The sequence below is a fragment of the Ambystoma mexicanum genome, chromosome 4q (genome assembly GCF_040938575.1).
Source record: "Ambystoma mexicanum isolate Mex_15411 chromosome 4q, UKY_AmexF1_1, whole genome shotgun sequence".
NCBI lineage: Eukaryota > Metazoa > Chordata > Amphibia > Caudata > Ambystomatidae > Ambystoma > Ambystoma mexicanum.
The window spans coordinates 518,323,736-518,350,475 of record NC_090928.1 but is presented as its reverse complement, the minus strand read 5'-3'; the positions used below and the strand labels follow the sequence as shown (position 1 = coordinate 518,350,475).

At 42.2% G+C, this 26,740-nt stretch overlaps 1 protein-coding gene across 4 annotated transcripts in view; it reads right to left on the bottom strand.

Annotated features, from left to right (window-relative positions):
- Window positions 1-26,431, bottom strand: part of RALGAPA2 (Ral GTPase activating protein catalytic subunit alpha 2) — a 3,672,963-nt gene extending 3,646,532 nt beyond the window's left edge. For all 4 annotated transcript variants that reach the window (XM_069608069.1, XM_069608071.1, XM_069608070.1 and 1 more), the window contains exon 1: window positions 26,190-26,431. In XM_069608069.1, the coding sequence (XP_069464170.1) occupies window positions 26,190-26,295 (106 nt within the window). In that variant the 5' untranslated portion in view covers window positions 26,296-26,431. The remainder of the gene's footprint in view (window positions 1-26,189) is intronic.
- Window positions 26,432-26,740: the final 309 nt, after the last annotated feature.

Genomic DNA, 26,740 nt, shown 5'->3' with positions numbered 1-26,740 from the left:
CGGTGGATCTGCAGTGATACGGTTTTTAAAGATAGGGTCTTTAGGGAATCTCTAGACACAGTGACATGAGAATTCTTTAAACGTAACGACATAGTGGATTTCCCTCCCCCCCCGCCAAGAGCAACGGTGTGGGAAGCAGCGAAAGCTACAATCAGGGGTTTTTGCATTGCGCAAGGGTCATTTATCAAAAGGGGGAGACTGCTGTGTGAGGACCAACTAAAAAAAGAAAGAAAAAAAAATAAAAGCGTACAAGCCAGAAAGAAGAGGAACTGAAGGGAAAAGGGGCAGACAAAAACGAATATCTGGGAAGGCGCATGGACAATGATGATGACAGGGACACCCTCTACCTCCTGATGCTTGCTATCCGCTGTACTTTCCAGGGGAAGACTCATACCCCACTTTTGTCAGCTGTACTGTGTCATTTTTATTGTGTGGTACACTGCCACTTACTTTAGCCAACTATTTGAAAGCAGAGTTCTGGGATGAATTATTATAAACAAATACACTGCAATCATTGCAATTGTCGACACGCCAGTATTAATTTTTCCTTCACTACTGCTTGTCGGTCGAGAAGACCATTAACGACATCTCGCTGTGAATCAAGCGTAGTTATAGAAGCCCCTACACTTTGGGTATTACTCCCTCAAATATGTTGTGGAGATAGACCAAGCAACTCCAAGCCTTCCGTGAAGCAAAATGTAAACGCATTTCACACTTACACAAATGCAACCCCTGCTCCTTACCAGGCAAAAGTCAAAGCTTCAGCTGCAAACCCTCTACCAGGCAAAGGTTGTGAGGAAAACTTGTTTGATGCCCTCCAACTTCGCACAGTTTCTGGACTGAGGCAAAGTGAATTCCTATCTTGAGAGCTCAATAGGAGGAACCAAATTCAGGTTGTAGCTAACAGGAAACCTTGGATGTATAGCTACTAATTTGGTGAAGCTGTCCTAATGACGCTAATAATGGCACCTACAGACCTGAGGAAATTGCATTGGTTCAGCCTGTGATACAAACCCAAAAGAAACCGAAGTTCAGGCTTCCAGATCCTAATCCTGTAAGCAGGTACTCTGTCCAGAAATATGTTCCATTCACCATCTTGCTGCCCTAATTCAGCATTGTACGATCCATTAAAGCAGATTGAAATCAGATGTCAGTGGCTCCATGGGAGCGTATCGCAGCATCCAGCACTTTGGCTCCCGCAACGAATTCTCTGAGAGGCGACAGTCTTGACAGGTCTTCAGTCATGTTATCGTCAAAAAAAAAAAAAAAAAAAAATTAAAAAAAAAAAAAAAGACAGACAACAAAATCTCTCCCTGCCCAAAAGCTTTGGTCTTCTGTGGTTTTATCAACATACTTTTGATAGTTTATTATTGTGGTGTTCTTCGTTTACAAAAAACCTTGCACAACATATACAAAAATATACAAATTAGAAATGAAAAATTAAAAAGGAAAAGCTAAAATGACAAAACAAAAAACAAAATAAAAATAACAAAATCTCTTATAATAATATCTAATTAAGCTCCTTAAAATATAACAACCATAAAACATTTTTCAACATACATCATAGTAAAACAAAAAAAGAAATAATTTCAAATTATTTACATGATCAATCAGTAGATCTAGTAGGAGCTCATCAAGTAACAAGATTCTTTTTATCCAATTCTATAGTTACCAGCATAAAAAACTCATTCAGGGCCAAGATCAGAGAGATGTTCGTGTGCCACATGCAACTACACCAGAAAAGATTTGTTGAGACTTCCTAATCACCATCAAATCTGTCCTTGAAGCTCTCCAGACGGTTAGCATCAAAGTAAGGACACATGGTAACTATGTGTCTCAAGGTCTCACAGTAATCTTTGACACCACAGAATCTACATTGGTTCTCAAGATGGTTGAGTGCCAGTGTTGTCGGAGAGTTTTTCCAATGCCTAAACCTTTCAAGAATAGGCATATGGTTAATCCTAAAATCGCATGTAGCTCAGTCGACCCTTCATACATGGAAACCTTTGGAGATAGAGTGGTATACATTCCCTAGCATACCCAAAATTAGAATATTCCCTATAGCTCAAATAGGTGGCAATACGATCAGCAGTCTCCACCCAGTCGTCCCTAAAGAGAGTCCTCTTCACTATCCCTGGCCGTAGGATAAGAACTTCCACCATTACCCCTAAAGAAACCAGGACCAGATTAATTCTAGATTAATTTGAAGGGACAGAATAAGCATTCATAACCACAGAAAGCATTTCATACAAAGTGTTTTTTCAGAGGGTCTCTTATTTTCCTAAATGTATTGAGTTGTTACACACATTTTGCTTTAAAGAGATATTAAGCAGAGCTCACGTCGTATGACCGCATTGGGCACGGCCATTGACAGACAACATCTCCTTCCAGAGTTTTTCTTAAATGGGATTTAGGGTAGGGCTCATATCATGAGTAGAAAGGTCCAGACCATAGAGGAGAATGGGCTCAATTTTAGCAAGATAATAACGCCTTATAGGAAGTAGAGAATTTACATACTTTCTGCCCCAGAAGTTTTAGTTGAATTTTAAATTTAGAGGCTTTGTCAATTAGGCCAGATTTAGGTAAGCCCTGGGAAAAAGGGCTGAATCTACTGCTTGTTAGGCTGTGGCGAGTGTACTCTGAAAAACTCTCTGGTTCTTGTGCTGTGGAGAACGAGGTGCGTGTGCCTTTAAGGTTGTACACCAGCTGACCTTAAAAGGCCACCTCATGCGCCCTTGCGGCGTAAGCCCTGCGGAGAAAGGGCTGAATCTACTGGCCGTTAGGCTGTGGCGAGTGTACTCTGAAAAACGCGGGTTCCTTTGCTGTGGAGAACGAGGTGCGTGTGCCTTTAAGGTTGTACACCAGCTGACCTTAAAAGGCCACCTCATGCGCCCTTGCGGCGTAAGCCCTGCGGAGAAAGGGCTGAATCTACTGGCCGTTAGGCTGTGGCGAGTGTACTCTGAAAAACTCTGGTTCCTTTGCTGTGGAGAACGAGGTGCGTGTGCCTTTAAGGTTGTACACCAGCTGACCTTAAAAGGCCGCCTCATGCGCCCTTGCGGTGTAAGCCCTGCGGAGAAAGGGCTGAATCTAGTGCCCGTTAGGCTGTTTGGCGAGTGGCGACTGGCCACCGGTCATCAGCGGATCTACGGTGATGTCTACACAGGTGACGCCTGTTGTGAGGACGAGGGCGCAGAGAAAACGAGAGTGTCCTGAAGGAATTGAAGGGCGTGGCTTTCATCAACGTATTAGCCCGCGCAAAGTAAGTCACTTCTTTTCATGCAGTTATAGCTAGCATTTTGAAAACCACAATGGGGCTCCCTAATCTTATTGCTAGCGATCACCAGTCTGATTCCTTGAGACACTGTGCCGCAGTTGAGGCGGAATCACCCACTGTTAAAAACAGCGTACAATCCTCGCAGCAAACTGACGCTACACCTGGTAACATTGAGACAATCATAAAGTCGCACCTAAACAAACACTGACGAACCTGAACACGCTGTATCATCGAATCTGGCGGTCGATGGCTGCGGTCTGCTGCTCTTGCCGCGTACAGAGTTGGTGTGTTGTTGGGGTGGGAGGGCGTAGCTATGGTGGTGGGAGGGAGTAGCTGTGGTGGAGGTTGGCCTTGGGCGGCCGCCCCCCGTCTGGTGTTCGTTGCCGTCGGCTGGAGTGGTAGCACTGCGGACGGTGGGAGGGTGGGTGTGGGGCGGGGGTCTGCCCTGTGTGGACAGCCTTGGTATAGCTACACAGGCCATCTGCAACGTAAATGACTTTGCTGTGATGCAGGTGCCCTCAGACGGACAGCCTAGTGCTGTCGGATGCATGCTGACGAGCTTTGCAAGTGCGGGGGCTTGTATGGACGACCTTTCGCGCGAGGCTTTGTGCATGAGCTCACGGTCAGGCTCTTTGGACGTACCGCTGGAGCCAGAGTGCAGTGACGAGGTTTTTTGTATCCCTCGAGCTACACCTAGGGAGTTTGCAATCTTGGAAGCGTCATTTACGTCATCGCAAATTAGGGGCACTAGCCAAGCCCTAAAGCGCAATGAACGCTGTGATTCTTTAGAGGTCACCAATAAGGTGCTAATAGTTTGATCTCTATGAATAAAGCATGTACTAACAAATCACAGAAAAATGCATTTCATCAACTCGATCACCTGCAAAAAATAGCTGTGAAACGCCACAATGCTCAATTGACTGACCCTAATGAAGATATATGGTCCAACGTAAGCTATAAAAGAAGGAAGCCGTGGAGTAACGGCGAGAGTGTGTCCTACATGCATGACATATCGTTTAACCAACTGAACGTTCAGAAAAGAGCAACTCACTCAAAACAAGCAGATGTGAATGCGAGGAACGAGTGCAGGCAGAACCGTCTCTCCTCCAGCGCTGTTGGATCTGATACGAGTGATCTTTCTGATTCCTCATTCACAGAGCGGCCATTTCCAAAGATAAGGCGTGGAAGGATGATCAGGCATAGAAGTGTTCGGAAGCTGAGTTACAAGCCATGATAATCTCCATGGCGATCTCCCTGGCCCCCTTCATGAAATTACACGAAAATCTAAATGAGTCAACGAAAGACCCGACAACCCTGACGGCTCTAATGAACACCAAGGTGTGCCATTTAGAACAATCGTATAGCCAATAGTTTGTCAACTGCAATGACGGAATTAATAGGATAGATGCCCCGTGTAAAGCGTTGCGTGACCAAAGGACAAACGATTCCATCGATAAAAAACTGTTTGTGGAAGTGGCAAGAGAAGGTCTTTCACTTTTTAAACAGGATGGTAGAGGTGCAGCAAGGCCTCTGGAATGAAACACACTTGTCACTACGGGAGATGCAGTAAATGAAACGATCCTGCCTCCACTCGAGTGTTCAAAGCCGATGACACACTCTACTAGTGAAGTTATCTCGTGAGAGTCCAGTGCTGTCGAAGTATCTGCTTTAGGGAATAGAAACCTAACCACTGATCAGCAGGGTCGAGGTACGGACAAATACTATATCTCCAAAGGCTCAAGGTCAAGTGCCTGGAGCCTCATCTGAGTGCGATGAAATTGCTGAGATCTCATTTAACACTGCCTTTGAGCAGGCGAGAGCACTTAAGAGGCAAAAGTGCATCGATGATCAAACTGCAATGGCTTCTAACATGCTGCCACATACAAGCAAGGAGAAAAGCACGGCACCAGTGTCCCAGGTGGTAGAGAAACCAAATGTCTTTCCCCATCTCTAGCGGGGGGGGGGGGTCTATGACGCCTTCGAGTCTGCCGGAAGCACAAGCAAAAAACATGAAATCTTGTCAAAAAACAAAAAATCTGCCTGGCCGAAAAAACAGCAGAAACATAGGAGCAAGGACGTTCTTGAGGGACATAAAATTGGTGCAAATCGTGACCAAAGACTGCACCAAATCTGGATTGGCTCCTTTGTCGAACAACAAAAGTTTGAACCAATCGGTTGCGACAAAAAAAGTGGATCCCAAGCAGGATACAGTGGTTCTGGAACCTACAGCCAATGATACATCAGCCGAGCTCTTAAACATGTCTACATATGACGATATTGAGCATGAGGCCGCAATGGAAATAGCTACGCCGGCTAATGAGTATCACGCCGGAGATCACTATGCTGGTACTCGCTCCTGTGGCCAATTTAATTGCACACTCTGATAAGATTGAGGAAATCCCAAAAGTGGTGGCGGAAAAGACTAAATGGCAAACAGCGACAGTCCACTCACCGACTGATGGGACAAAAAGAGCTAGAACCTGCTGTTTTGTTAAAGATTTGGCGAGACTGGAAACAGACTCCTGTGCTCCGTCAAGTCCTCCATTTATGACAATGCATGAAAAGAGGCTGAAGCTATGTAACAAGCTAGACAATGCTCCAAACGAGGGTAAAGTGCTTACTCCTCAGGATACTCAGAAGAACGTGGGCAGAAACCAACTATCCGATCAACCAGCCTTGGGGCACAGACAATTATGCTAGAAAGGAGCGTGAGAAGACGTTAGGTTTTAAGATAATGATTGAATGTCTTGGCTCAAAAGACAAACGGATTCTTCACCGGGCAAACATCATCAGGCTGTTTGATCACATCCCAAGCTTGCGTGCTATAACGTCAAATGACTTAAAGATTGTGGAGTTCCCCAACGAAAAACAAAATGACAAGGCGATTCTTCATCTATCCTTGTCACTAATAGCTACCAGAATTCTTGAGGCAAATGTAGCTTTATTTTCGCTGGGGTTTGAGGTCTATAAGTTTGAGGAGTCTAATTCGAGACAATCTACACCAGACGAAAGGATCGACAAGGAGAGGCTAACTTGCTTCCAACAAAGGTTGGCGTTACAGCTTCCCAACGATTTGAGGAGTGCTCGACTGCAGTCAGTCGATACTAGAAGTTCTGGAATGGGGCTGTCTTTGGGTGACACTCTTGATAATGCTCACACAGCTAGGAAAACTTTAGCCGTAATTCCAGAGGAAGGTGAGAGTCCACATGATGCCTGAAAAACTTAAATAAGAATCACTATACATGGTGCCCTCGATGTTGATTCCTGGGATACTGGCAGGAGTCATCCGAATACAATGGATGGGAATGGAGACTGGCGTTGGGTAGCAGCAATCAATCAACAAGAACTCTCAACAATAATGCCAGGAAAAGAGTAACACACTTGCGTGCTTGCTGGCCTCTTTGAATATGCGAGGCTTCATTCATCTGTTTTACTTAAAGTGGTTGGACGGTTTGCATGTTGCCTGCTTGCAAGAAACTTGGCTGAGTGTTGCCCCCCTGTCGAGTACACACCAAGTGGCTCGGAATGCGGCAATAAAACTGGAGAAAGGCCGCCCAATGGCGGATCGGTTGATATTGGTCGACAAGACCTCTGGATTCAGGATTCTAAAGTCATGTAACCATACTCCATTTATTCACGAAACCACGATTACAAGGCCGACTGCTGGAGCCGAGTCTGCGGACGAAATAACAATACTGAATATGTACTGGAACCATCAGAGGGCAGGAAAAATAGACTTCATAGAGCAGATTTCAGTAATATTAGATCGGCTGCAAGAATCAACGGACGGGGTGAACATCATAATCTGTGGGGACTTAAACATTGACTTTTTCAAACCTGTGACGGTGGATAAAAGGATCCTAGCTAAAGAATTGATGGAGGAGATGGAAGTTAGACAATTTGAGATGTTGAATGGGAACACGTCTGGGGATATTTCACCGGCCTTAACATGGCAGCGAGCAGACTCGTTTTCGACAATTGATTAATTCTTTGCGTCTATGAATCTACACCCTCTAATTAAATCTTTAAAGATTGCAAACAAAATCAGCAGCGATCATAACATGTTAATAGTTGAAATATTAATGTTGCTGAAGACTTACATCGAAGGTGGAACCACAACATCATGGTTGAAGCAAATAGGGTTAGACTACGACTAAAGGAGTTTGAAGTTGCCCAATTGTCAACTGACTAGTGGAATGCCGCTGGAATACAATCAGCTTTTGTAGCAAATTAAGGTTAAGAATGCTGGGATGAAAAATTCTAACTTTATGTGGAAACACTGGTTTGATGTGGAGATTCAAAAACACAAACGTGTATTGAGACGTGCAACACGTCAGGCCTGTCTCTTGGGAGCAGAGGCACGAAATTTGGAAATCAAGGTTGCGAAGCAGAGATACAAAAACTGGTTAAAGTCTCACATGCATGTGACCATACAAAAGGATGCTGAAGCAATGTTATCACTAAAGAATAAAAACACCCGAGACTTTTGGGCCCTCATAAACAACATGCAGGCACCACAAAGAGCCCTTCAAACGTGTCTGGTGTCCGAAGCAGTGTGGATTGCCCATTTGTGGCGCTTTATACAAAGGTTCCACGAACAAAGTCAGTACGGAATCACCAAGCTTTCCACCACGGTCACTCTCGTTTCCTAAGGAAGATATTGTGGCAATAATCACGAAAGCCAAAAACTCAAGAGCCCCCGGCCCGGACGGCCTGACAAACTATACCATCAAACAGTATCCCGAGTTGTGGGCCGAGATGTGTGGCCTTATTCGAGAGGATAAATAAGCTTGGTCGGTCTCCAAAATCATGGAAGTCAGCAATCATTGTGCCGATATTTAAGAAAGGCGATAGAACAGGTCCAAAAAACTATAGGCCGGGGGCACTGCTAGACGCGTTAGGCAAAATCTAAGCAACAATGCGGCAACAAAAACTTGTAGAGTGGGCAATAGAAACAGCGCACGTAGATGCAAGACAATCTGGCTTTGTCAAAAAAGTGGGCTGTTCTTTAAACTTATTGCTCCTCAACATGATTAAAATGGAGGCCCTGAAAACGAATACAACAGTATACTTGGCTTTCATTCGACATGGTTGATCGGGTTCTGTTGTGGGCTAAAATGCGAAAATGGGGGTGCCCCGAAGAATTATCAGCAGCTATTCGCGAGCTCCACACAGCGACCTCCATCAAGATCCGGTTAGATCAAACTGGGACCTTGTCAACCGCAATGAAGACTGATAAAGGCGTAAAACATTATGGCCCTATATAGAATATGGCCCTTGCTGCAGCCATATTTAGTCTGTTTATATCTGACATAGGAACATCCATAGATGCAGTAAATTCCTTTCCACCTAAAATAAACAACTCGCATCTAAGCTGGCTGCTATACGCTGACGATTTAATCTTGATGGATGTTACACCAATCGGTCTGCAAAGGAGTCTGCAAAGGAAACTTGATGCCATTGAGCGCTATGTAAGCGAGAACCGCCTTATGATCAACACAAAAAAATGTGAGATTCTCGTACTAAAGAACTTGAGGGGGGTACCTCAAAAAGCGCGAAGAAGGAAATTGGTCACTGGGTAGAGAAAAAATGTCAATATCGCAAAGTGTGAAATATCTAGGAATGGTCATAAGCTCCTGCATTAATGACAACCCATGGATTATCGATACAGAAAAATGCACTCAACTAGCAAACCAGGCGTTAATTGTAAAAAAGAAATTTGGGAAAATTCTCGCTTGAACCGCTGCAGCCGTTTTACCAACAAAAAGTCATTCCAATTCTGATTTATGGGGCCGAAAATGCGTTGGGGTGTTCCCATTAAGTATGGCCCTCTCTGGAAAACCAATTTTGGTCGAAAGTACTGGGCTTACCAAAGGGGACAATGACAGCATGTATAAGAAATGATCTATCGCTTATATCAATTCACGCAAGAATTTGCTTGAACCGGTTATCTCGGTTTCGCAAAACTCGTGCTTGTGAAAACATCCCACAATTTGAAATTCTCCATAGCGCCATCGTCTTCTAAGCAGAACATTATAGATATGTGGATCCACAGATGTGAATTTCTGCTGGAGGAGTTCGATATTGAGATCAATATGCTCCATGAAAATCCTAGCGCAGCAAAACTGATCGATTTTGATTTTATTTATAAAGCGCAAAAAACCAGGCCCAGGGGCAACCGGGCGCATACTCTTAAACATGTTACAAAAAGCAGTAGTTACAGTGAGTTAGAAAAATATACAGCATATATACATGTACCGAAGGGTACCATTAACAGTGTATAATACAGGGACAGAGCAGAGAGAAAATGTATATTCAGTTCTGTACCGCACATGGAATCTGGACTTTGTTAAGGTCTGATGAGTCTTGGGAGAGTAGCCATGTTTTAGCATTGTTCTTGAACTGAAAATTTGGCGTTTTGATTGGGAGCAAACATATGCCCAAAGAGCAATGGCTGCGCTGATGATAGATGTGCCTGCTGAAGCACGTGCTTTTAACACCGAACAACGCTATATTTGTTTGTTTCCTGACCATAATGCACGTAGGCGACGCATGTTATTTCGCATGAATTTGTTCAAAATTAAGGAGCGACTTCGTACATGGAGATGTAACAAAAACCCTGAGTGTAGATTTTGTGAAAATGAATTTGAATCGCTTAAGCACTTGGTGTTATTCTGTCCCCATTTTCGATTGGAAAGAACGGTTCACTTGGGGTCTTGTAGCTCTGAACACCCGTCCCTGTGTGCTGATGAATGGTGGGGTCATATGTTTAACGGCACAGACTTGAAACGGTTTCCTTTGACACACTTCCTAGCAATAATTGAAACACAGTTGAGTATGGAGTTCGACGAATAGGGGGTGAAAGTAATAGAAAGTCTTCTTGGAAAGGATTGGATGTGAAAATAAAATAGAGACGAGGATCTATAGAGGGAGGATGGGGATTGATGAATGTTTTGAGTGTTTGTAAAATATTTTAAAGGTTTGTATAAACCAATAAAAAAAAAAATGAGGCCATATTTCCAAAATTCAAGGCCAACCCTGTTAGGTTTGCAGCCAAGATACGCGACTGCCTTAACCTGGTCGACTTGTTCCGGACCCATAGACAACTCATTCAACTGCACCTTAGTTCTTCTGGAGAAGACAAGAACCAGGGATTTGGATGCATTGGGCAGAAGATTGTTGGCAACAGCATATTGGAAGAATAACTGCATTTTCATCCTGAGACATCGTAGAGTATGATCTAGCAGAATAAAATCATCCGCAAAGGCCATCCATTCTATCATAATGCTCCCCAGCCTGGCGGGTGCGATGGAAGAACCCTGCCACAATCCCTCCACATCTTATTAAGGGCATGGCTACCGCCAAAGTCGTAATGAGGCCCAATGTCTCAAGTGATCAAGTATTGTTACATTCAAGGTGATACCCAGATCCTCTCTGAAGCCAACTTGAAATTTACTCAAAAGGAAGCTGCCCTTGACCACACAATTAAGGTACCTGAGAAGCATGATGGAGAATACTTGTAGCATCAGTGAACGCTATGGGCCTATAATTGTTGGGGTCAAGAACATCACCCTTTTTATGTATGGGCACAATGATAGACTGAACCCAAGAAACAGGAACAGTATGTGTCTCAAAAATGTAATTAAACATGGGCAACAGAAGGTCGGCCCACAAAGCTGGATCTTCCTTGGGAACAAAGGGTAGAATGCCATCTGGCCCCAGAGCACGAGAAGGCGTGAGTTTTCCAATAGCTCACAGAATGTCATCATGGTCCCAAGTACACTGTCCAGAAACGAGAAGGTCCTAAATCAGAACCTCCAACTTCAGAATTTTTTTTAGGTAAGGCAAATTTATTCCAGTAATAGGTCACCCATACTCCAGCTTGTATAGGGCAATCTAATCCCTCCTTATTGGAATCTAGGGTCCCGTTTACTGTTGACCAAATGCTACCATCCTTTCCCTTACATAGATGTTCCATCATAATCTGGTGTTTAAGATATTGGCCCATCTTCAGAGATTTAATATGATTTTTGTGCCCGAGAATGATTTTTCTTTTTGCAACCTCAAACTCAATTGAACTAAGGCCCTGTTTATTTTAAGAGCGACCATATCCCTTCGTTTGGAGAGCTTAGCCTTATGAATTCTGGTGTCACTAAGTGGAACTCTGAACTTGCAGCAGGCATTATCAGCCAGTTTACTAACCTTGAAGGCACAGGCAAGTATTATATTGTGGTAAGAAGTAAACAGCCTATGAATACTAGTCCGCACCCCAAAGGAATAGGCAGGATCTGACAAAGAGTCCATAAGGGAGACGTTTAAACCTCAGGATAGTGTTTCTATTTTTTTTTTATTGGTTTATACAAACCTTTAAAAAGACAAATCATAAAGTAAAATTCACACATTTACACAATTACAAACGCATCATAAATGACGAAACCATCGCTCAAATTATATGAAAAATAAAATCAGTCAAACACTATTAGAATAGATGGAAGCCTAAAGTAGTACAGATTTCAGTCCCCATTACACGCTGGATTTAGTAAGTTCTTCTTCGATTTCTTTTAGGAGAAGTATCAAGGCATAGGTAAACCTTTTGTTTGCTTCCATGAAGCATTCTTCCCACCATTCTTCCATTGTGTGGTGAGCTTTTTCTGCAACAATTGCTTCAAATAGTGTCTTTCTTATTGTTTTAAAAGCGTTACAGGTAAGAATAAGATGCTTAATATTTTCTTCATGATGGTTACAAAACCTACACTTTGGATCAAGCCTCATATGTAGGCCAACGCATAATCACTTCTTTTGTTTTGAATTGGTTCAATCAGAATTTCATGAGGAGTATTCTTTTTTGTTTATTTGGACATTTTTCAAGGTATTTGTACAGAGAGTTGTAGGCTTTTCCTTCCAGAGGAACATTTTTTATTGGCGAATATTTTGCTCTGCTCATACCAGTGTTTATCCAATCATGTTCCCACAATTTCTTCTTTACGGCATCTGGATTTTCAACAAGGGTGGTCTTATCACTGTTTACATCAGCCAAAATTTGGTGGCATTGTTTTAACCAAGCTGAAAAAACTGAATTCGATTGTTTGCTCTCTTGATCGTGGAGAATTTTCATTTGGGCAAAATTATTTTCTGAAAAATTGCCAAGGTGTTCCAAATGATCTTTGCATTAATGGATATTTGTCCCAATTCGTATCGTACTACTGCAGCTGGAATGCCCTTCCCTACTCTCAGAATTTTTGACCAAAAAATATTTTCAAGGGTATCCCACATTGTCGCTGGACATCCAAAAGCGGTTTCTGCGCCAAAGATAAGATGGCACTTCCTTTTGTTTATAAAACTTTATCATGGGAACCAAAGAGAATTTACCATATTTTTTTATCAAGTGCTGCAGCTTGGGCACTAAGCTGGCGACATTTGGATTTTGTTTTTTCTATCCAGATGTGATCATTTATATTTAAATTCAGCCACATGCCCAGATATTTTAACCGATTCACGTGTTGCAGGGGCGCGCCGTCCAAGTGCCATCTAAATTTTTTTGCATTAGCTGTACCTTTTTTAAGATCTTGTAAAGTAAGAACAACTGATTTGCTTGGATTTATGTACAAACCGTTGTCCTTAACATATTGCTCCAAAGCTTGCACTTTTCGTTGTAACCCAATTGGTGCAAGGTCCATTAATACTAAATCGGCAGCATAGAGAATCCAATTCAGGGCGGAGTCATCTATTTTTGGTGCAAACCCCTGAATTTTTCCAAAAACCTCGCCAATATCAGAGATGAAAGCATTGAATATTATGGCAGCTAAAGGACACCCTTGCTTGACTCCACAAAAGGTTAAGATAAGTTTTGACAAGGTGCAATTTGCATCTAATTGGATATTAATTTCAGTGTTTGTATGTAGGTCTTTAACGGCAGCGAGCAAACTTTCAGGGCATTTCCAGGTTTTTAGTTTTGTCCAGAGCTTTTCTCCGTCAACACTGTCAAAAGCATGGGACAGATCGACAAAAGCAAGATATACTTTTGAGCCCTTCCGTATTGCCTCCATTTTAAATAAGATAATTAGTATGAGGTTTAAACAGCATCCCACTCCTTTTACGAATCCGCTTTGTCTAACATCTAGATGGTTAGTTAGAGCTAGCCATTCCTTTAGTTTTTGCTGAAGTTGGGTTGCGTATACTTTACCTATCACATCAAGTAAGGCAATTGGACGATAGTCCGTTGGATTAGATCTGTTGCCTTTCTTGAAAATAGGCATGACAATAGCCTTCTTCCCGGAGCTAGGCGTAATTGCTTCTGCTGCGACTTTATCAAACAAAATTTTACAAAACTCAGCCCACACGTCAGGGTTGGCTTTAAGCATCGCATTTGTAATACCATCCGGTCCAGGCGCACGGGAGTTTTTTGATATTTGTCAAAATGTCATCTTGGTCAAAATTAATATCCCAATTTCGTAGAGATGGCATAGAAGGATCGATGGTATTGCCCTTTTTTGCAAACAGCGTGGAGAAGTGCTCAATCCATTTTTTTTTTCAGTCACCATGTTTTTTTGTGGCGCCTGCTGTACACTGCATTCATTACTGTCCAGAAGTCAGACAAATTCCTCTCTTTCAGACATTTCATCATTATTTCTGCATCATGTTGTTCCGTCATGGATCAATGTGCTATGATCCAATTCTTATACCTTTGACTTTTTTTCTTCCTCTCTAACTGATCCGATTTAGGGAGATTGTTAATTTTTCGTAAAGCCTTGCGCATTTCCCTCTTTCTGCCAACAATTTCTGTATTATAAGCATGTTTTAGCTTATAACTCTGAGTATTGTTTGGATTGTTTCCGATCTTATATTGTTCCAACAATGGGGTGTAATCAACACCCAAACGGTCGATATGATTTTCATATTCATTTTTTATTTCGCTCACCTACTTTGCGTTCAATTTCAATCTATTTCTTCCGCAGTTTAGCGCTATATTATGATTCCATGTTGGCAAAACAGTTTGTTTGATCATGCTCGCTAACTTGCATTTTGTGTACTTTCAGATCAATGATGTTTAGGTTATCTGATGCAAAGATATAATCCAGTGTGCATTTTTGATTATTCCTTTGCCAGGTTGGTTTGGCTGGTATGTCTCCCTCTACATTTCCGTTTAACCTTGAAAAATTCTGTAGGGTTAATTCTTCGGACCATTTTTCAGCCAGATTTTGTTTCGCTGGTAACTCATTTTTACTTAGTTCTATACAGTTCATATTGAGATCTCCACAAACAATAATATGAGCAGAGTTGTCAGAAATTCATCGATTAAGTCAATGACTTGGTCGACAAAAGAAACTGTTCCAGCTTCACTGCGATTCCAAAAGAGGTTTAAAATAGAGAGTAGTGTAGGTTTGTTTTCTGTGCCATCATTCTTTATGATGGTAGCTACTTGGATGTACGGTGATACGTTCTTAGACTCTTGCAATCTATAGCCAGATGTTTTTTTGATGAGTATAAGCAGGCCAGCACTTGGTCTACCTTTGTTTCTTTTGATAGCCGGGTTGATTGCAATTTCAAAATTTTCTGCTATAGGACACGTAACCAACCAAGTTTCTTGCAAACAGATCAGATCCATCTCACAGGTCCATTTCCCATTGCTGTTAAACAAATGGGTTAAACCTCTTGTATTCCAGGAGCTGAGGACAAGTTGTTCTTCTTTTAAGTTCTTTACGCATTAGCTTTCATTGTGGTTCGCTAAAGTGGCAGCCAGCCAATTCCACTCCGTGTTATCCGATTGATTTTTCTCGTTTTCATTTATTCTGGACGCCATCTGAGTTTTTTACTGTAATTCTGATTTGATCAGCTTGTTTCAGTTCTTGAGTGCCAAGATAGTCTTAGCGCGGCATCTCTTTTTCATTTATTTTCCTCAGCTGTTGTAAGTTTTTTACTCTAATTTGATCAGCTTCTTTCGTTTCTTGTGTGTCACGATGTTCTTGACGAGTCAGATTGAATTGTTTGTAATCTAGTTTCCATTGCTCATCTGGCATGGTTTGCATTTTGTCCTGATTGTTCTTCTGTAGTGTATTGGACGTGGGTTTTTTAATAGATGTGCCAATTGCTTCCGTCATCATTTTTGATGTAACCACTTCCACAATGTCAAATCTGCAAGGTAGCAATGCTGTCGCTCCCTGCAACAGAGTTTCGCAAACTAATCTTGAGTTACGTATAAGTGTACCTTGTCCAATGCGATGCCATCCTTAAATTCTACCGCTTGGATGTCGCTAGATTCAATAGTCCGAAGTATAGGCACATGATGAAACAGGCTCAACACATTCTTTCGATTCATTATTAGACCGTCATGAATTTTAAGTATTCTTTCCAGGCTTAGGCAGTATTTTGCCTTTTCTTTGAGTGCTTTGCTTTTATAAGCATTTTGTCTGTCGTTGCTACTTTGAGCCTTAAGCCTTAGCAGAGTTCTCTCTCTTTATACTGATTCATGTTCTGTGTAGCAGTCCCACTCTCGATTTTTTTTTCACAATGTAAATTTCCCTGGTTCGAATCCTTTTCATCATTCACATAAGTTCTATATGAGACCAGGTGCGCCGCAAGGGTGCCGTTCTCTTGCTCACTCATCTTTAGTATAGCTTTTTGTCTTTTTTCATCCAATGTCTGGAAGGGGCTCGCTGTATTATCCTGCTTAGTATTAGGGCCCGTTTTTGATTGATTAACCAATTTGCAAAACCGTCCTGTTACTGGAGCACATATTTTCATTATTAGCTCCTCGTGACCAGCCATGTTCTGGTTTGCAATAGGTACCTTCTCCAGGTTTTCCTGCTCACTTCCCTTTTGTATATCATCTCGCACCTCTTCATACGTTGATAAATTCATAAGTGTCTCGATGTCTATAACTTCCGCTGTCCTTTCTAGGTCAGTCTCTATTAGATATGCGCTGTGCTTTTATTTCTTCATTATTGTTTTCAGTAGAACTTCCTTTTTGCTTTTCTTTTTCACTAGTCACATCCACTTGGTTTTGCCCCGGGCCACAACCATTGGCAGAAACATTTACTGTAACTGTCTTGAGGTTCCTTAAGAATGCTCTTGCGCCATTTGTTATTTTTCCTTTTTTTAGATTTTTCGTTTTTTGGGGCACATTTCGTATTTAGTTTGTTTTTATCTTTTGCGAATATATCGAACATTCCTTTAGGAACTTGTATATTATTTTTGTGAGGAGCTTCAGATTCTGTTGTGGTATCTTTCTCCACATTTATTCTATTCTCAGCTCTTGGCTTGTTGATGTTTTGATCTTTATTTGTGCTATCATCTGTAATAATTTTTAGAGGGATAGCCTTTCCATTTTCTCCAACTTGCACTTCATCTATAATGGTTTTTGGCGGGGCAGCCTTTTCATTTGAACCAGCTTGCACTTCAATTATTTCATCCAATTGTGGAACATCGGTGCATTTAGCATTTACACTCAAGTTAACTAAATCAGCAGTCTCATCTACTTCTGTAGACTTCCCACTTCCTGCTGGCTCCAGTTTCTTTTCTTGCAGGCTATCAACTAGGATTACAAGTTGTGTGGGTATCTTTTTTTTTTTTCCTTCTCTCGTAACAACTGCCCATTCTGTTTCTCTACCCTCATTATTACCAGAATAATTCTTTGGTTTATTTATCTCCTTGTCAACATTGATGCTGCAATCTATCTTGGGACCATTTGTCGGATTCTCTTGCGTAACTTCTACTTGAGAATTTTTTTTAGAAGTTTTAGCGCTTCGCGTGCAACGTCTGCCAACAATCTTTTATCTTCACTTGAGTTTCGGTTAGCATCCAAGATCAACTTCAAAAAGTTGTCATAGTGAGTTATCTTGTTTCAAGTTTCTTGGGATTTTTTGTATTTCCTGTTCCATGTTAGATATTTTGGTGTTAATCAGTGCTGTCAATGTTGTCAAATCCTTGATATTTCCATCCATCTGTTCATATACGGGGACAGAGAAATGTTCATAGCGGACATAATTACTGCCTGTAAATCCAATGATTTCCTGTCACCCTCTGCTTCTTTATCTTTCAGGTCAATGGTTTTCTTTTTCCATTGGGTATGCCTTATTTTGGGGAAGGGGCGCTCCACTAAAGATGAATCCTCAGTGTAGAAGTAGAAAGATCCGATGAATCAGAAGTGCTGCCCTGCTCTGCGTTCGCCAATGACCGAGTTCCATTGCGCTCTTTATCTTTCAGCCGTTGCTTTTTTTATCGATGGCATAAATCTTATGGGCGAGTGCGAAGTAAAAAGTTGTCGTTGTCTTCTACCCTGTGAGCATACTACTTCTCCTGAAAGGCTATTTCCAGATCTTTTCCTTTTGTGTACAGGGCTGAGCACACATTTATTTATGCTTTCTTTGATCAACTCTTACCTCCTGTAAATCCGCCTTCTCAGAGATATCGTCATTGCCTAATCTTAAAATGTCCTTCGGATGATTGAGGGACCGATTATTGAAATCAAAATTCATTTTTGTGAGATCTTTTAACAATTTATCTGCTACACTCAAAGAGTTCCTTCTTTCATTTACGTTATTTGGGTTGTTGTTGTTCAAAATCATCTCTTCTATTACGATGTCAGCACCCATGATACGTTGATTAGCCTCTCTCATGGGTAGAACACTTACCTCCATTGGAATTTTCGTTTGGCAGGTTGATGTTGTAGCTTCAGCACAATTTGCATCCTTTTGATCTGGCACTTTCCTCATTTCAAGTATACTGTGCTTGGTCCTGCATTTGTAGATCTCTTGGTCACAGCATTGCTCCTGATCATATATATCATTTATAATGGTACCGTTATTCTGATGTACAGCCTTTTCAGCCAGGACGCATAATTGTGGAATGGCAGCTGGCTGTGCGGAGTTTTCCACTGTTATCTTGCATTCAAAGGGGAATTCGGAACAAGAATAATATTTACATCCACGCGTTCCATCATTGGCACAGATATCTTTAGGGGGCCCGACGCAAGCGTGGTGTGCCTTTCCATTAATCTCATTAGGTTCCATAATAAAACAATCTATATCATGGTCAATGTTATTTTGATTCGGCGGCATGGTTGGCGTCTGTACAAACATGTCGTCATGCCTACTCGTGCATTCTACGACGTTCACTTCCCCAATTTTGTGCACACTCATACAGGCCTCCCCCACATTAGTTTTCTGCATATCAATTTCACTTCTTTCTCTGCCATCATCATTGAACCGCAAATCATTTAAACATTGTTGTAGGAGACCTTAGAAGCTTTGAACACACAGTGAAAGACTTTTTGCTTACTTGAGTTGATGGGTTATTTTTCGTTGTCATGGTCTTTGCGGCAACACAGGTCTGGGCTCCACTCCGCCCACAAGAACGTGTTCCCACACCTTCCCTCTGAGTCATCGATAAGCCCGAAGCTGTTGCAATGGTTAGTGGGGGAGAGCAGCCAAACAGAAGGCTCCTGTTAATGGATGTGCGGATGCGAGATCAAAAGGAGATAGCCTCCAACAGTCTCTCGCGCCTCCACAGGCTGCGATAAGTGCCAATAACGGTGCACGTTGCAAGATCTCCCGTGTGTGCCGAATACTTAGATTCACCAAATGAATGCCTCTGCTCCACTCACCCCAGCACAACAGCAGAACAGCTTCAAAAGAAGTCGCGTTTGCCCTTTTCGCGTTCGGGCTTCTCGCCGCCAGGCCTGGGGGGGGCGGGTTAAATACACTGCTTCCTGGTGGGTGTGTTTTCCCCACAGGCTTCTGTTAAGGTGTAGGCAGCAATTTGAGGGCACCACCAATGCACCGCCTCCCTTGTGTGCCGTGTAGTTAAATTTGCCAGATACAAGTCTTTATGCACAGCAAGTGCACAGCTAGTGCAGGATTTGGATCACTTCAATCCAATTCAGTCCAATTAGCACAAAACAGCTTCAAAAGAAGTCTTGTTTGCCCTTTTCGCTTCTATTCTCCCTTGTTTGCTAAGAGTATACCCCATCAAAGCCAGCTTAAGATGGAGAGTAGGAGTAGATAGCGTTAAGGTAAAAGACAAGTTAGCCTGAATAGCTCTCAAAAAGCTACAGTCTTTCTTCAGTACATAGGCAATAAAGACAAAGTCAATCCTGGAGCTATATGGCCCTCTATGCCAGTATGTTTCGATGTGCAAAACTTAGGGGGATGATCCAACATAGCCAGATCCCACCCCTCCCAAAAAAAGGTCCCAACGGTTGCAGCGCTTGACATTGGGATGGAGAGTATTAGGAATAGCACCTTTATTATTCCATAATCGACACTAAAATAATTGAAGTCCCCACCCAACACCACTAGGTTCTCGTGGCCCTTCTCACACCATTCGCAGAGAATCTCACTTAAGCAGTCTTCAATATTGTCAATGGGGACACTGAGCAGATTCCAGTACAGATTCAGAAGTAAAATAGGCTCCGAAGAGTACATGCCAGTCAACGCAATGCCTAAGAGCCATTCCTTACTACAGACTAATTTGCAGTTAAGCCCCAAATTACAGTCTACTGCAATGGTTAAGCCTCCACTAGGTCTACCCCCATAGCCCATACTGCTGGACAAGAGAAGGTGTGGAAGCCTTCTATAACAGATTGACAGAGATTCATAGTTTCCTGGAACATGTAGATACGAGGTATGTAATTAGTACATAGATTAGCTAGGCATTTAATCAAATTCGCACCACTACAGACATTCCATGAGATGATTTCTATATCAATGGTGTCATGCACACCCTGTTCCCTGTCTTATAGTCTCCAAAGTCTTGAGAGCTGGTTATAACCGAGACCAGTCTTGTCCATTATTAAGGAGGTTGGAAATAAGCGATTCAACTACAGCACTGTCGCTTGTCTGGTTAACGTTATAAGTTCCAACTAGCACAACCGGTATAGCCATAGTTTCTTTATATGCAAGAAAAAGTATTAGGCTCATAAGTGGCACCAAATTAAAACCCAGCGACTCTAGGTTTTTCTCTTGGCCTCTCACCATGTCCGCCACCATTTCCAAATGGAAATTACTTACCATACGGAAATTATTAAAGGTTGGCAAGGAAATGGCATCTACATCATCCGTAGTCATGGATCTTAAGAGCGGAATGTTCTTAAAGATATTTAGCAGGCGAGTCCTATTGAGGCTAGACACCAGATCACCTGCATTGTTATTTATCCAACCAATGGTTTTACCTTTGGAGTTAATAGGTTCCGGCCCCTTCGGGACAGTTATTACTGCCTGTTGTCCCAAGCCTATGGAGACCTTAGTATAGTATTCTTTTGATAGTAAACAGTTAGATTGAGCTAAATTCAGTGCCACGAAAATATACAGATTTATAGAAGAAAGGCTGAAGGGAACTCCCACATTCTAAGATAGGGCTTATATTTAACGATCAATGTAACTCCAAACTGGTAACTATTGAAACTATGTAGGGGAATCAATGTACAATCACAGCTTTATTCTGCACTGTACCACAGCCGACCAGCAAGTTGGACAGTGAAACACCTCAGAGTGCCCATTCAATCTCACAGCTTCCAAATGTATAGTACGCAAAGTAAGACACATAGAAGGACATGTTCCTTACCAGCAGGTTTAACACCCAAGTTCTCTTATGCTGCATGCAAGAAATTTCAATGACAAAAAACCTCCACTGATCGAAATAATTTCAACTAATCAAGTACCTGGATTATATACCTAATCAAAGAAAATGGCTATTTAACATACCCGATATGCATGCTATTGGATTAAAAAAACGTTGATCTCTGCAGATGGCCACGTCTGGCTTCTAATGTCCGGTCATTAAGGTGAAATGTAAAAATGGTCTATGCAAGGTAAGGTTTGTTTTGATGAGCGGGGTTAGTTTAACAGTATACTGCTGATTTGGAATAAGATGGTCCAATACTCAATTTGATCAATGGAATCATTATTTGTCATTTATCATTGTTAATGTTGGCACAAAACCTAGATAGATATTAAAATATATATATTGTACTTGGTAGAGTATAAACATAGCAGTGCTTTTTATATCACTAACATGTTTTGCCTTCTTTTTTTAAGCATGCACAATCCTAAGATCTGATTGAGAATCCTCTAGAGGAGGTGGAATTGCCTTGATCGCCAAATCTACTTCTGTACTTGGAATCGCCTCACACTCCCCTGTCAAGTCATGCAAATTGATGACAGTTAAACTTCCCCTCACTAACCCGCACACTATAAAGGCGCACTTGATTTATAGAACCCCTGGACCTATTGGCTCCTTTCAGGAAGATATTATCACCCTTCTCTCCACGAATACTAAGCCTTCTTCGCAAATTCTAATATTAGGTGACTTTAATCTGGGTTTCAATTACCCCAATGACCAACCTGCCTTGGCTTTGGTTCTTCTCCCTACACATGACAAAGGAAGAACCCTAGACTGGGTAGCTGACCTCAATTGCGAAACTATCATAACCTTGGACTGACCACTCTCTACTCACCTTTACTATCCAAGACTGTGTACGCCCTAACAAACAAAACCTTATTGCTCCACCCATTCCAACCCGAAACACAAGGAACATCACAGTGGACAATCTCAAGCCTTTTCTCCGACCACTACTTAATCCCTTACCTGCCTCCTCTGATCCAGCAGAACTAGTGGAACTCTACAACAATACTATCACCCTAGCCCTGGACAGCATTGCACCTCTAAAATTGTGTAATGGCAAACCTAAAGCACATCTAAATACCTGGTTTACACCCAAACTTAAAACCCTACGAAATGAAAAAAGTAAGTGGGAAATGATCTGAAAAAATAACTCCTCCTCAGCCAACAAAGATAACCTGCTGAAAGTTTCAGCTAACTATAAAGCAGAAATTCTCTTAGCTAAATGCGAGACCAGCGATAGGATCTATAAAGCCAGTTTGAGTACTAGAGAACTCTTGACCATATTAAGAGAACTGGAATCTCTCACCCCTCCAACAGATAACTGCATTAAGGGCAAAACGTGGTGCACCAAAATCCAAGATGCATTAGCTAACAAGATTGCTCTGCTCCAAAACAAAATAATTTCAAGAAAGTGTAACCTGCCAGCATAAAATCCTTCCCTAACCTTTCCAAACCGCCTCAGCGTTTCAAATTTACCCAAGTGCCCATCCCAGAAGTGGAAAATATTATAGCCTCACTCAAGCCCTCCAATCGCCAAGGATACACCTGCCAGCATCTACTATTAAAGAAGCTGCCAGTGAACTAGCCCCCTTTATCACCACGCTAATTAACTTATCTTTCCGCACATGCACTGTCCCCACCAAGCTGAAAAACTCTTGGGTACTCCCACTTCTAAATAAACCATCTCTGGACTCTAGCATCCACACAAACTACAGACATATTACTACAGTCCCCTTTGTATTAAAGATCATTGATAAAGCAGCCTATATCCAGATACAATCGTATTTAGAGGCCAATAATCTACTAGGACTCCAACAATCAGGCTTCAGACCCTAACATGGCACAGAAACAGCCTTGATAGACTTGAAGATCCAGATTGGTGACCTGAAAGATAAAGAGAAATCTGCCCTCCTGCAACTGCTGGATCTGTCAGCCGCTTTTGATCTAGTTGAACACAAGGTGCTCTGTAAGCATCCGTCAACAGCAGCCCACTTCTCAGCAAAAGCAACAGCATGGATCCAATCCTTCTTAAATAAGAGATCTATGAGAGTTTTCATTGTCAGCGTCAGCAGCTGATCCCATCCCCATAACATGTGGAGTCCTGCAAGGATCCTGTGTATCGCCTACTATATATAAAGTGTTCACCAAACCATTGTTTGATTACTTAGACCATCTGTGTGTCACCTACACGAACTATGCAGATGACACCCTGATCCTCATACCTCTGACAGGCGACTATGACAAAGTTCTAGCTCTGGTTAACAAAATCTCTCATAATTCAGGCCTGGATGGCCACACATGGTCTGTGTCTGAATGATGAGAAGACTGAGCGGCTTCTTTTAGCTACACCCTCCAAACAGAAGAAACCGAGTAATCGGTACCTCTCTTTCAACATTGATTGTAATGACATCAAGGTGGCTAAAGAGGTAAAAACCTTGGGTTTCTACTTAGACTCCTCCTTGAGTTTGCGCAAATAAGTTAGTGCTACTGCTTCGGAAACAGCTTATACCTGTAAGCTGATCCACACATGTAAACCCTTTCTGTCCACAGAAAGCTGCATCAAGCTGGCTAGAGCTCGAAATAATTTCAAAAATTGGACGATTGCAATGCATTGTACCTAGGTGCTAGCAAATATATTGTTAATAAACTCAAGATTCTTCAGAACAACGCACTCAGAACTGCCTTAGGCATCTCCAGAAGACAACACATCTCAGTGGTCAGAAGAGATAATAATTGGCTTTCCATTAACAACAGAATACAACTCAAAACAATCTCCCTGACTTACAAATGTCTCAACAACTTAGCCCCTCAATACCTCCATGAAAAATGTATCAAAAACATCTCCACTCGACCTACAAGGACGGCTAACTCCTGCTGCCTTAGAGTCCCCAGGCAAATTGAAAAAAAGCAGGTAGTAGTAGCTTCGCTGTCATGGCTGCTCAGCTCTGGAACTCCCTACCCACCACCTTAATAGCTGACCACTCCTTCCACAAATTCAGGAAAAATACTAAACTCTGGCTAATTTCCAAAGATCCTCCACAACAAGGACCTTGCAAAGCAACATCAGTGCTGTTTCTGGACCGTTGTATGTAACCTCACTGTATATTCTCTACTTCTCATGATGTCCTGAAATTCTATCCTTTGTACATTCCTAATATGTATCATATTATTGTAGTTATATGTAGTGTAACTAAGAAACTGTATACTCATGTAATGTTCCCTTGTGTTGCAACTAAGAAATTGTATATTCTTGTAATGCGCCCAGATACCTGCGGGTTTGGAGCACTCTATAAATAAACAAACATATATAGTCCATCTAGCTTGTTGCCCTCCTCTAGCTTCCCACAAATAAGGGATGGTTTGTGCAGAGGTGATTTAAGAATGTTTATTTTTAACGACCGTCCAATGAGACGCGTGAAGACAAATGTGCGCATCACCGAAGAGCAGAAGGAGTGGAGTAAATGGATGTGTGGCCATCTTCTGAAGGGTATAACATAAATGGACAATTGTTATTGATTTAAGAACTAGCAGTCATAAAGAGACTTGAGACCCTCGGGCCTAGTAACGTCTGAGAGGCAAAATAAGGAAGTTGTTCATGTAAGGGATCACGAACGCATTGAATCGTCTTTCAATACGATTTGGTGGAGGCAAAATGAGGAACCAAACGCGATGAGCGGGTACTGAAACGTAAGGAACCGCCAGACGGAACTGCCGACTGGGCAAGGACCAACGGCCAGATCATGTGCCCCTGACAGTCTTTGTATGGCATCAGTATTTAACGGTTGGTACTAATTCAATGCAAGCGAATAGTAACTTGAAAAAACAAGTTACACAAAGCCATGACAATGCCGACGACTCTACTACCTCATTTTAAACACTAATGCCAAAGTAGGCAAACGCTGCCATACAAAACGTGTGACCGTCCACAGCACGGTCATGAGAGGATACATGTGCTCACCTTGAAAGGAATACCTTTAAAAATGCATTACTCTGCTCAGGGAGAGCCGATTTAAATCACGTCGGTGAATCAGAGAGTGTGTGCAACACAACAATAGCTTTTATTTTCAAGTGAAGGTGAGCGCAATGGCAATTGAACAGTAAGAACTTGCTTCCCTAGGGATATAGGGCAACAATAACAGTCTGTTACTATTTTTCATTATTAAGTATCGCACGTCGGGTATTCATGAGACCGATAATTAGAAAGAGTTTGGCGTGGAGGCACACAGTGCGCTTGGAGGTTGCAGACAGGAAGTGAACCAGAGCAGGGCTCGGGTAACACCGTCAGATAGTGAACCTTTTCGACTCGTCGCAAATCCACGGGCTCCTCTACGTACCCCGACTAAAGGAGCAGCAATATATGAAACGGAGGGGGCGAGTTACTGAAGAGTTGGACTACCCAGAAAGGAACCAAAGACAATATTTCCTAATAATTATCATTTGAAATGGACTACCCAGAAAGGAACCAAAGACAATATTTCCTAATAATTATCATTTGAAATGGACTACCCAGAAAGGAACCAAAGACAATATTTTCTAATAATTATCATTTGAAATGGGGGGGCCACTGCCAGCCCCTAATTATTTAACCAATGGACAGAAATCAAACTTGCCAGCAGCCCTGAAATATTGGGATAGAACGGTCACTTCTCAGCGGGGTCCATATAGTTAGCCATTGAAATAGTAAGATATTTCTCAACGGGGCTACAATGTTTTTGATGGGGAAGTAACGACACATGACCGCCTGCCTGCTACACTATCGACTGTCGTTTCACTTCTCAGCAGGAGTGTTGTATTTGTATCGGGCACCAGGCAAAACCTTTCGCACAAGCTGCAATAGCTGCCAAAGACTTTACCGACGCTTACCAAAAAGAGTTGCTGTACTATTAGCATGAACGCCGCAATGGTCAGCCTCTACACTTCGCAGCAGGTCGATCATAACAAACGTATACACAATTAAACTTGAAGTGGGCTGCCACGCTAATAGGGCAATCAATGACTGTATTTATCTATAAACCGGCTTGTACTTTTAAATGGGCAGCACTGTGCACTTTTAAAGTAAGGTGCTAGCACTTCCTCTGGATATTTATCAATGTCTATGCGTCAGGTTCTGCCCTCTCACCCCCGCTTTGTTGCCGCAGTGTTGGGCTGAAGGCGCGCTTTGAGGGGCAGTGCTGGGCAACCGAATTCATATAAATTGGAATACAAACAGTGGAAGCGGTCACTGTATCAGGAACCGAAGAAACACTTGCTCTCCAATCATTCTACAGGGTTGTTTCCTCTGCTCCCTCCCACTTACCTAGAACGGCTCGCAGGTGTTTCAGACGAGTCAGTACGTCCTTCTTCGGGTCCAGAACTTTCTGTGTAGATTTCTTGAGGTCTCCATGGTTCCTTCTGGAGAACATTCCGCTTGGGGTGGGGGGAATCCCGGGAAGGGGTGGCTGCAGGTGCTTGGGGGGGAGCTTGCACCTGTGCTTGCCACTGCCTCCACTGTGAGTGTCTGCAGCACCCCTAGCTTCCCTCCCTCCCCCTCCCTTCCCACTACTGTCAAAGCACCTTGCTCGAGCTCTCATTCTGAGAAACAAACGAAGGACTAACTAAACTCCGGTAACATACATTTGGTAGCCATCTTTAAATGAGCAGTTTAATATATAGGGCTAAGGTAACACTTTCGCGATGTCGTAGTAGGAATCGCAACCGTCTTTATATTACATGTAAACTATATTCTTCCTGGTAATACGTAGATCAAACTCATTCAAAATATTATGTGGATCACGAAAGTTAATTTAATTATATGTAATTTTATGTATTTTTTAAAAGTTACATTTTGTATTTTAGATCCCACCATTC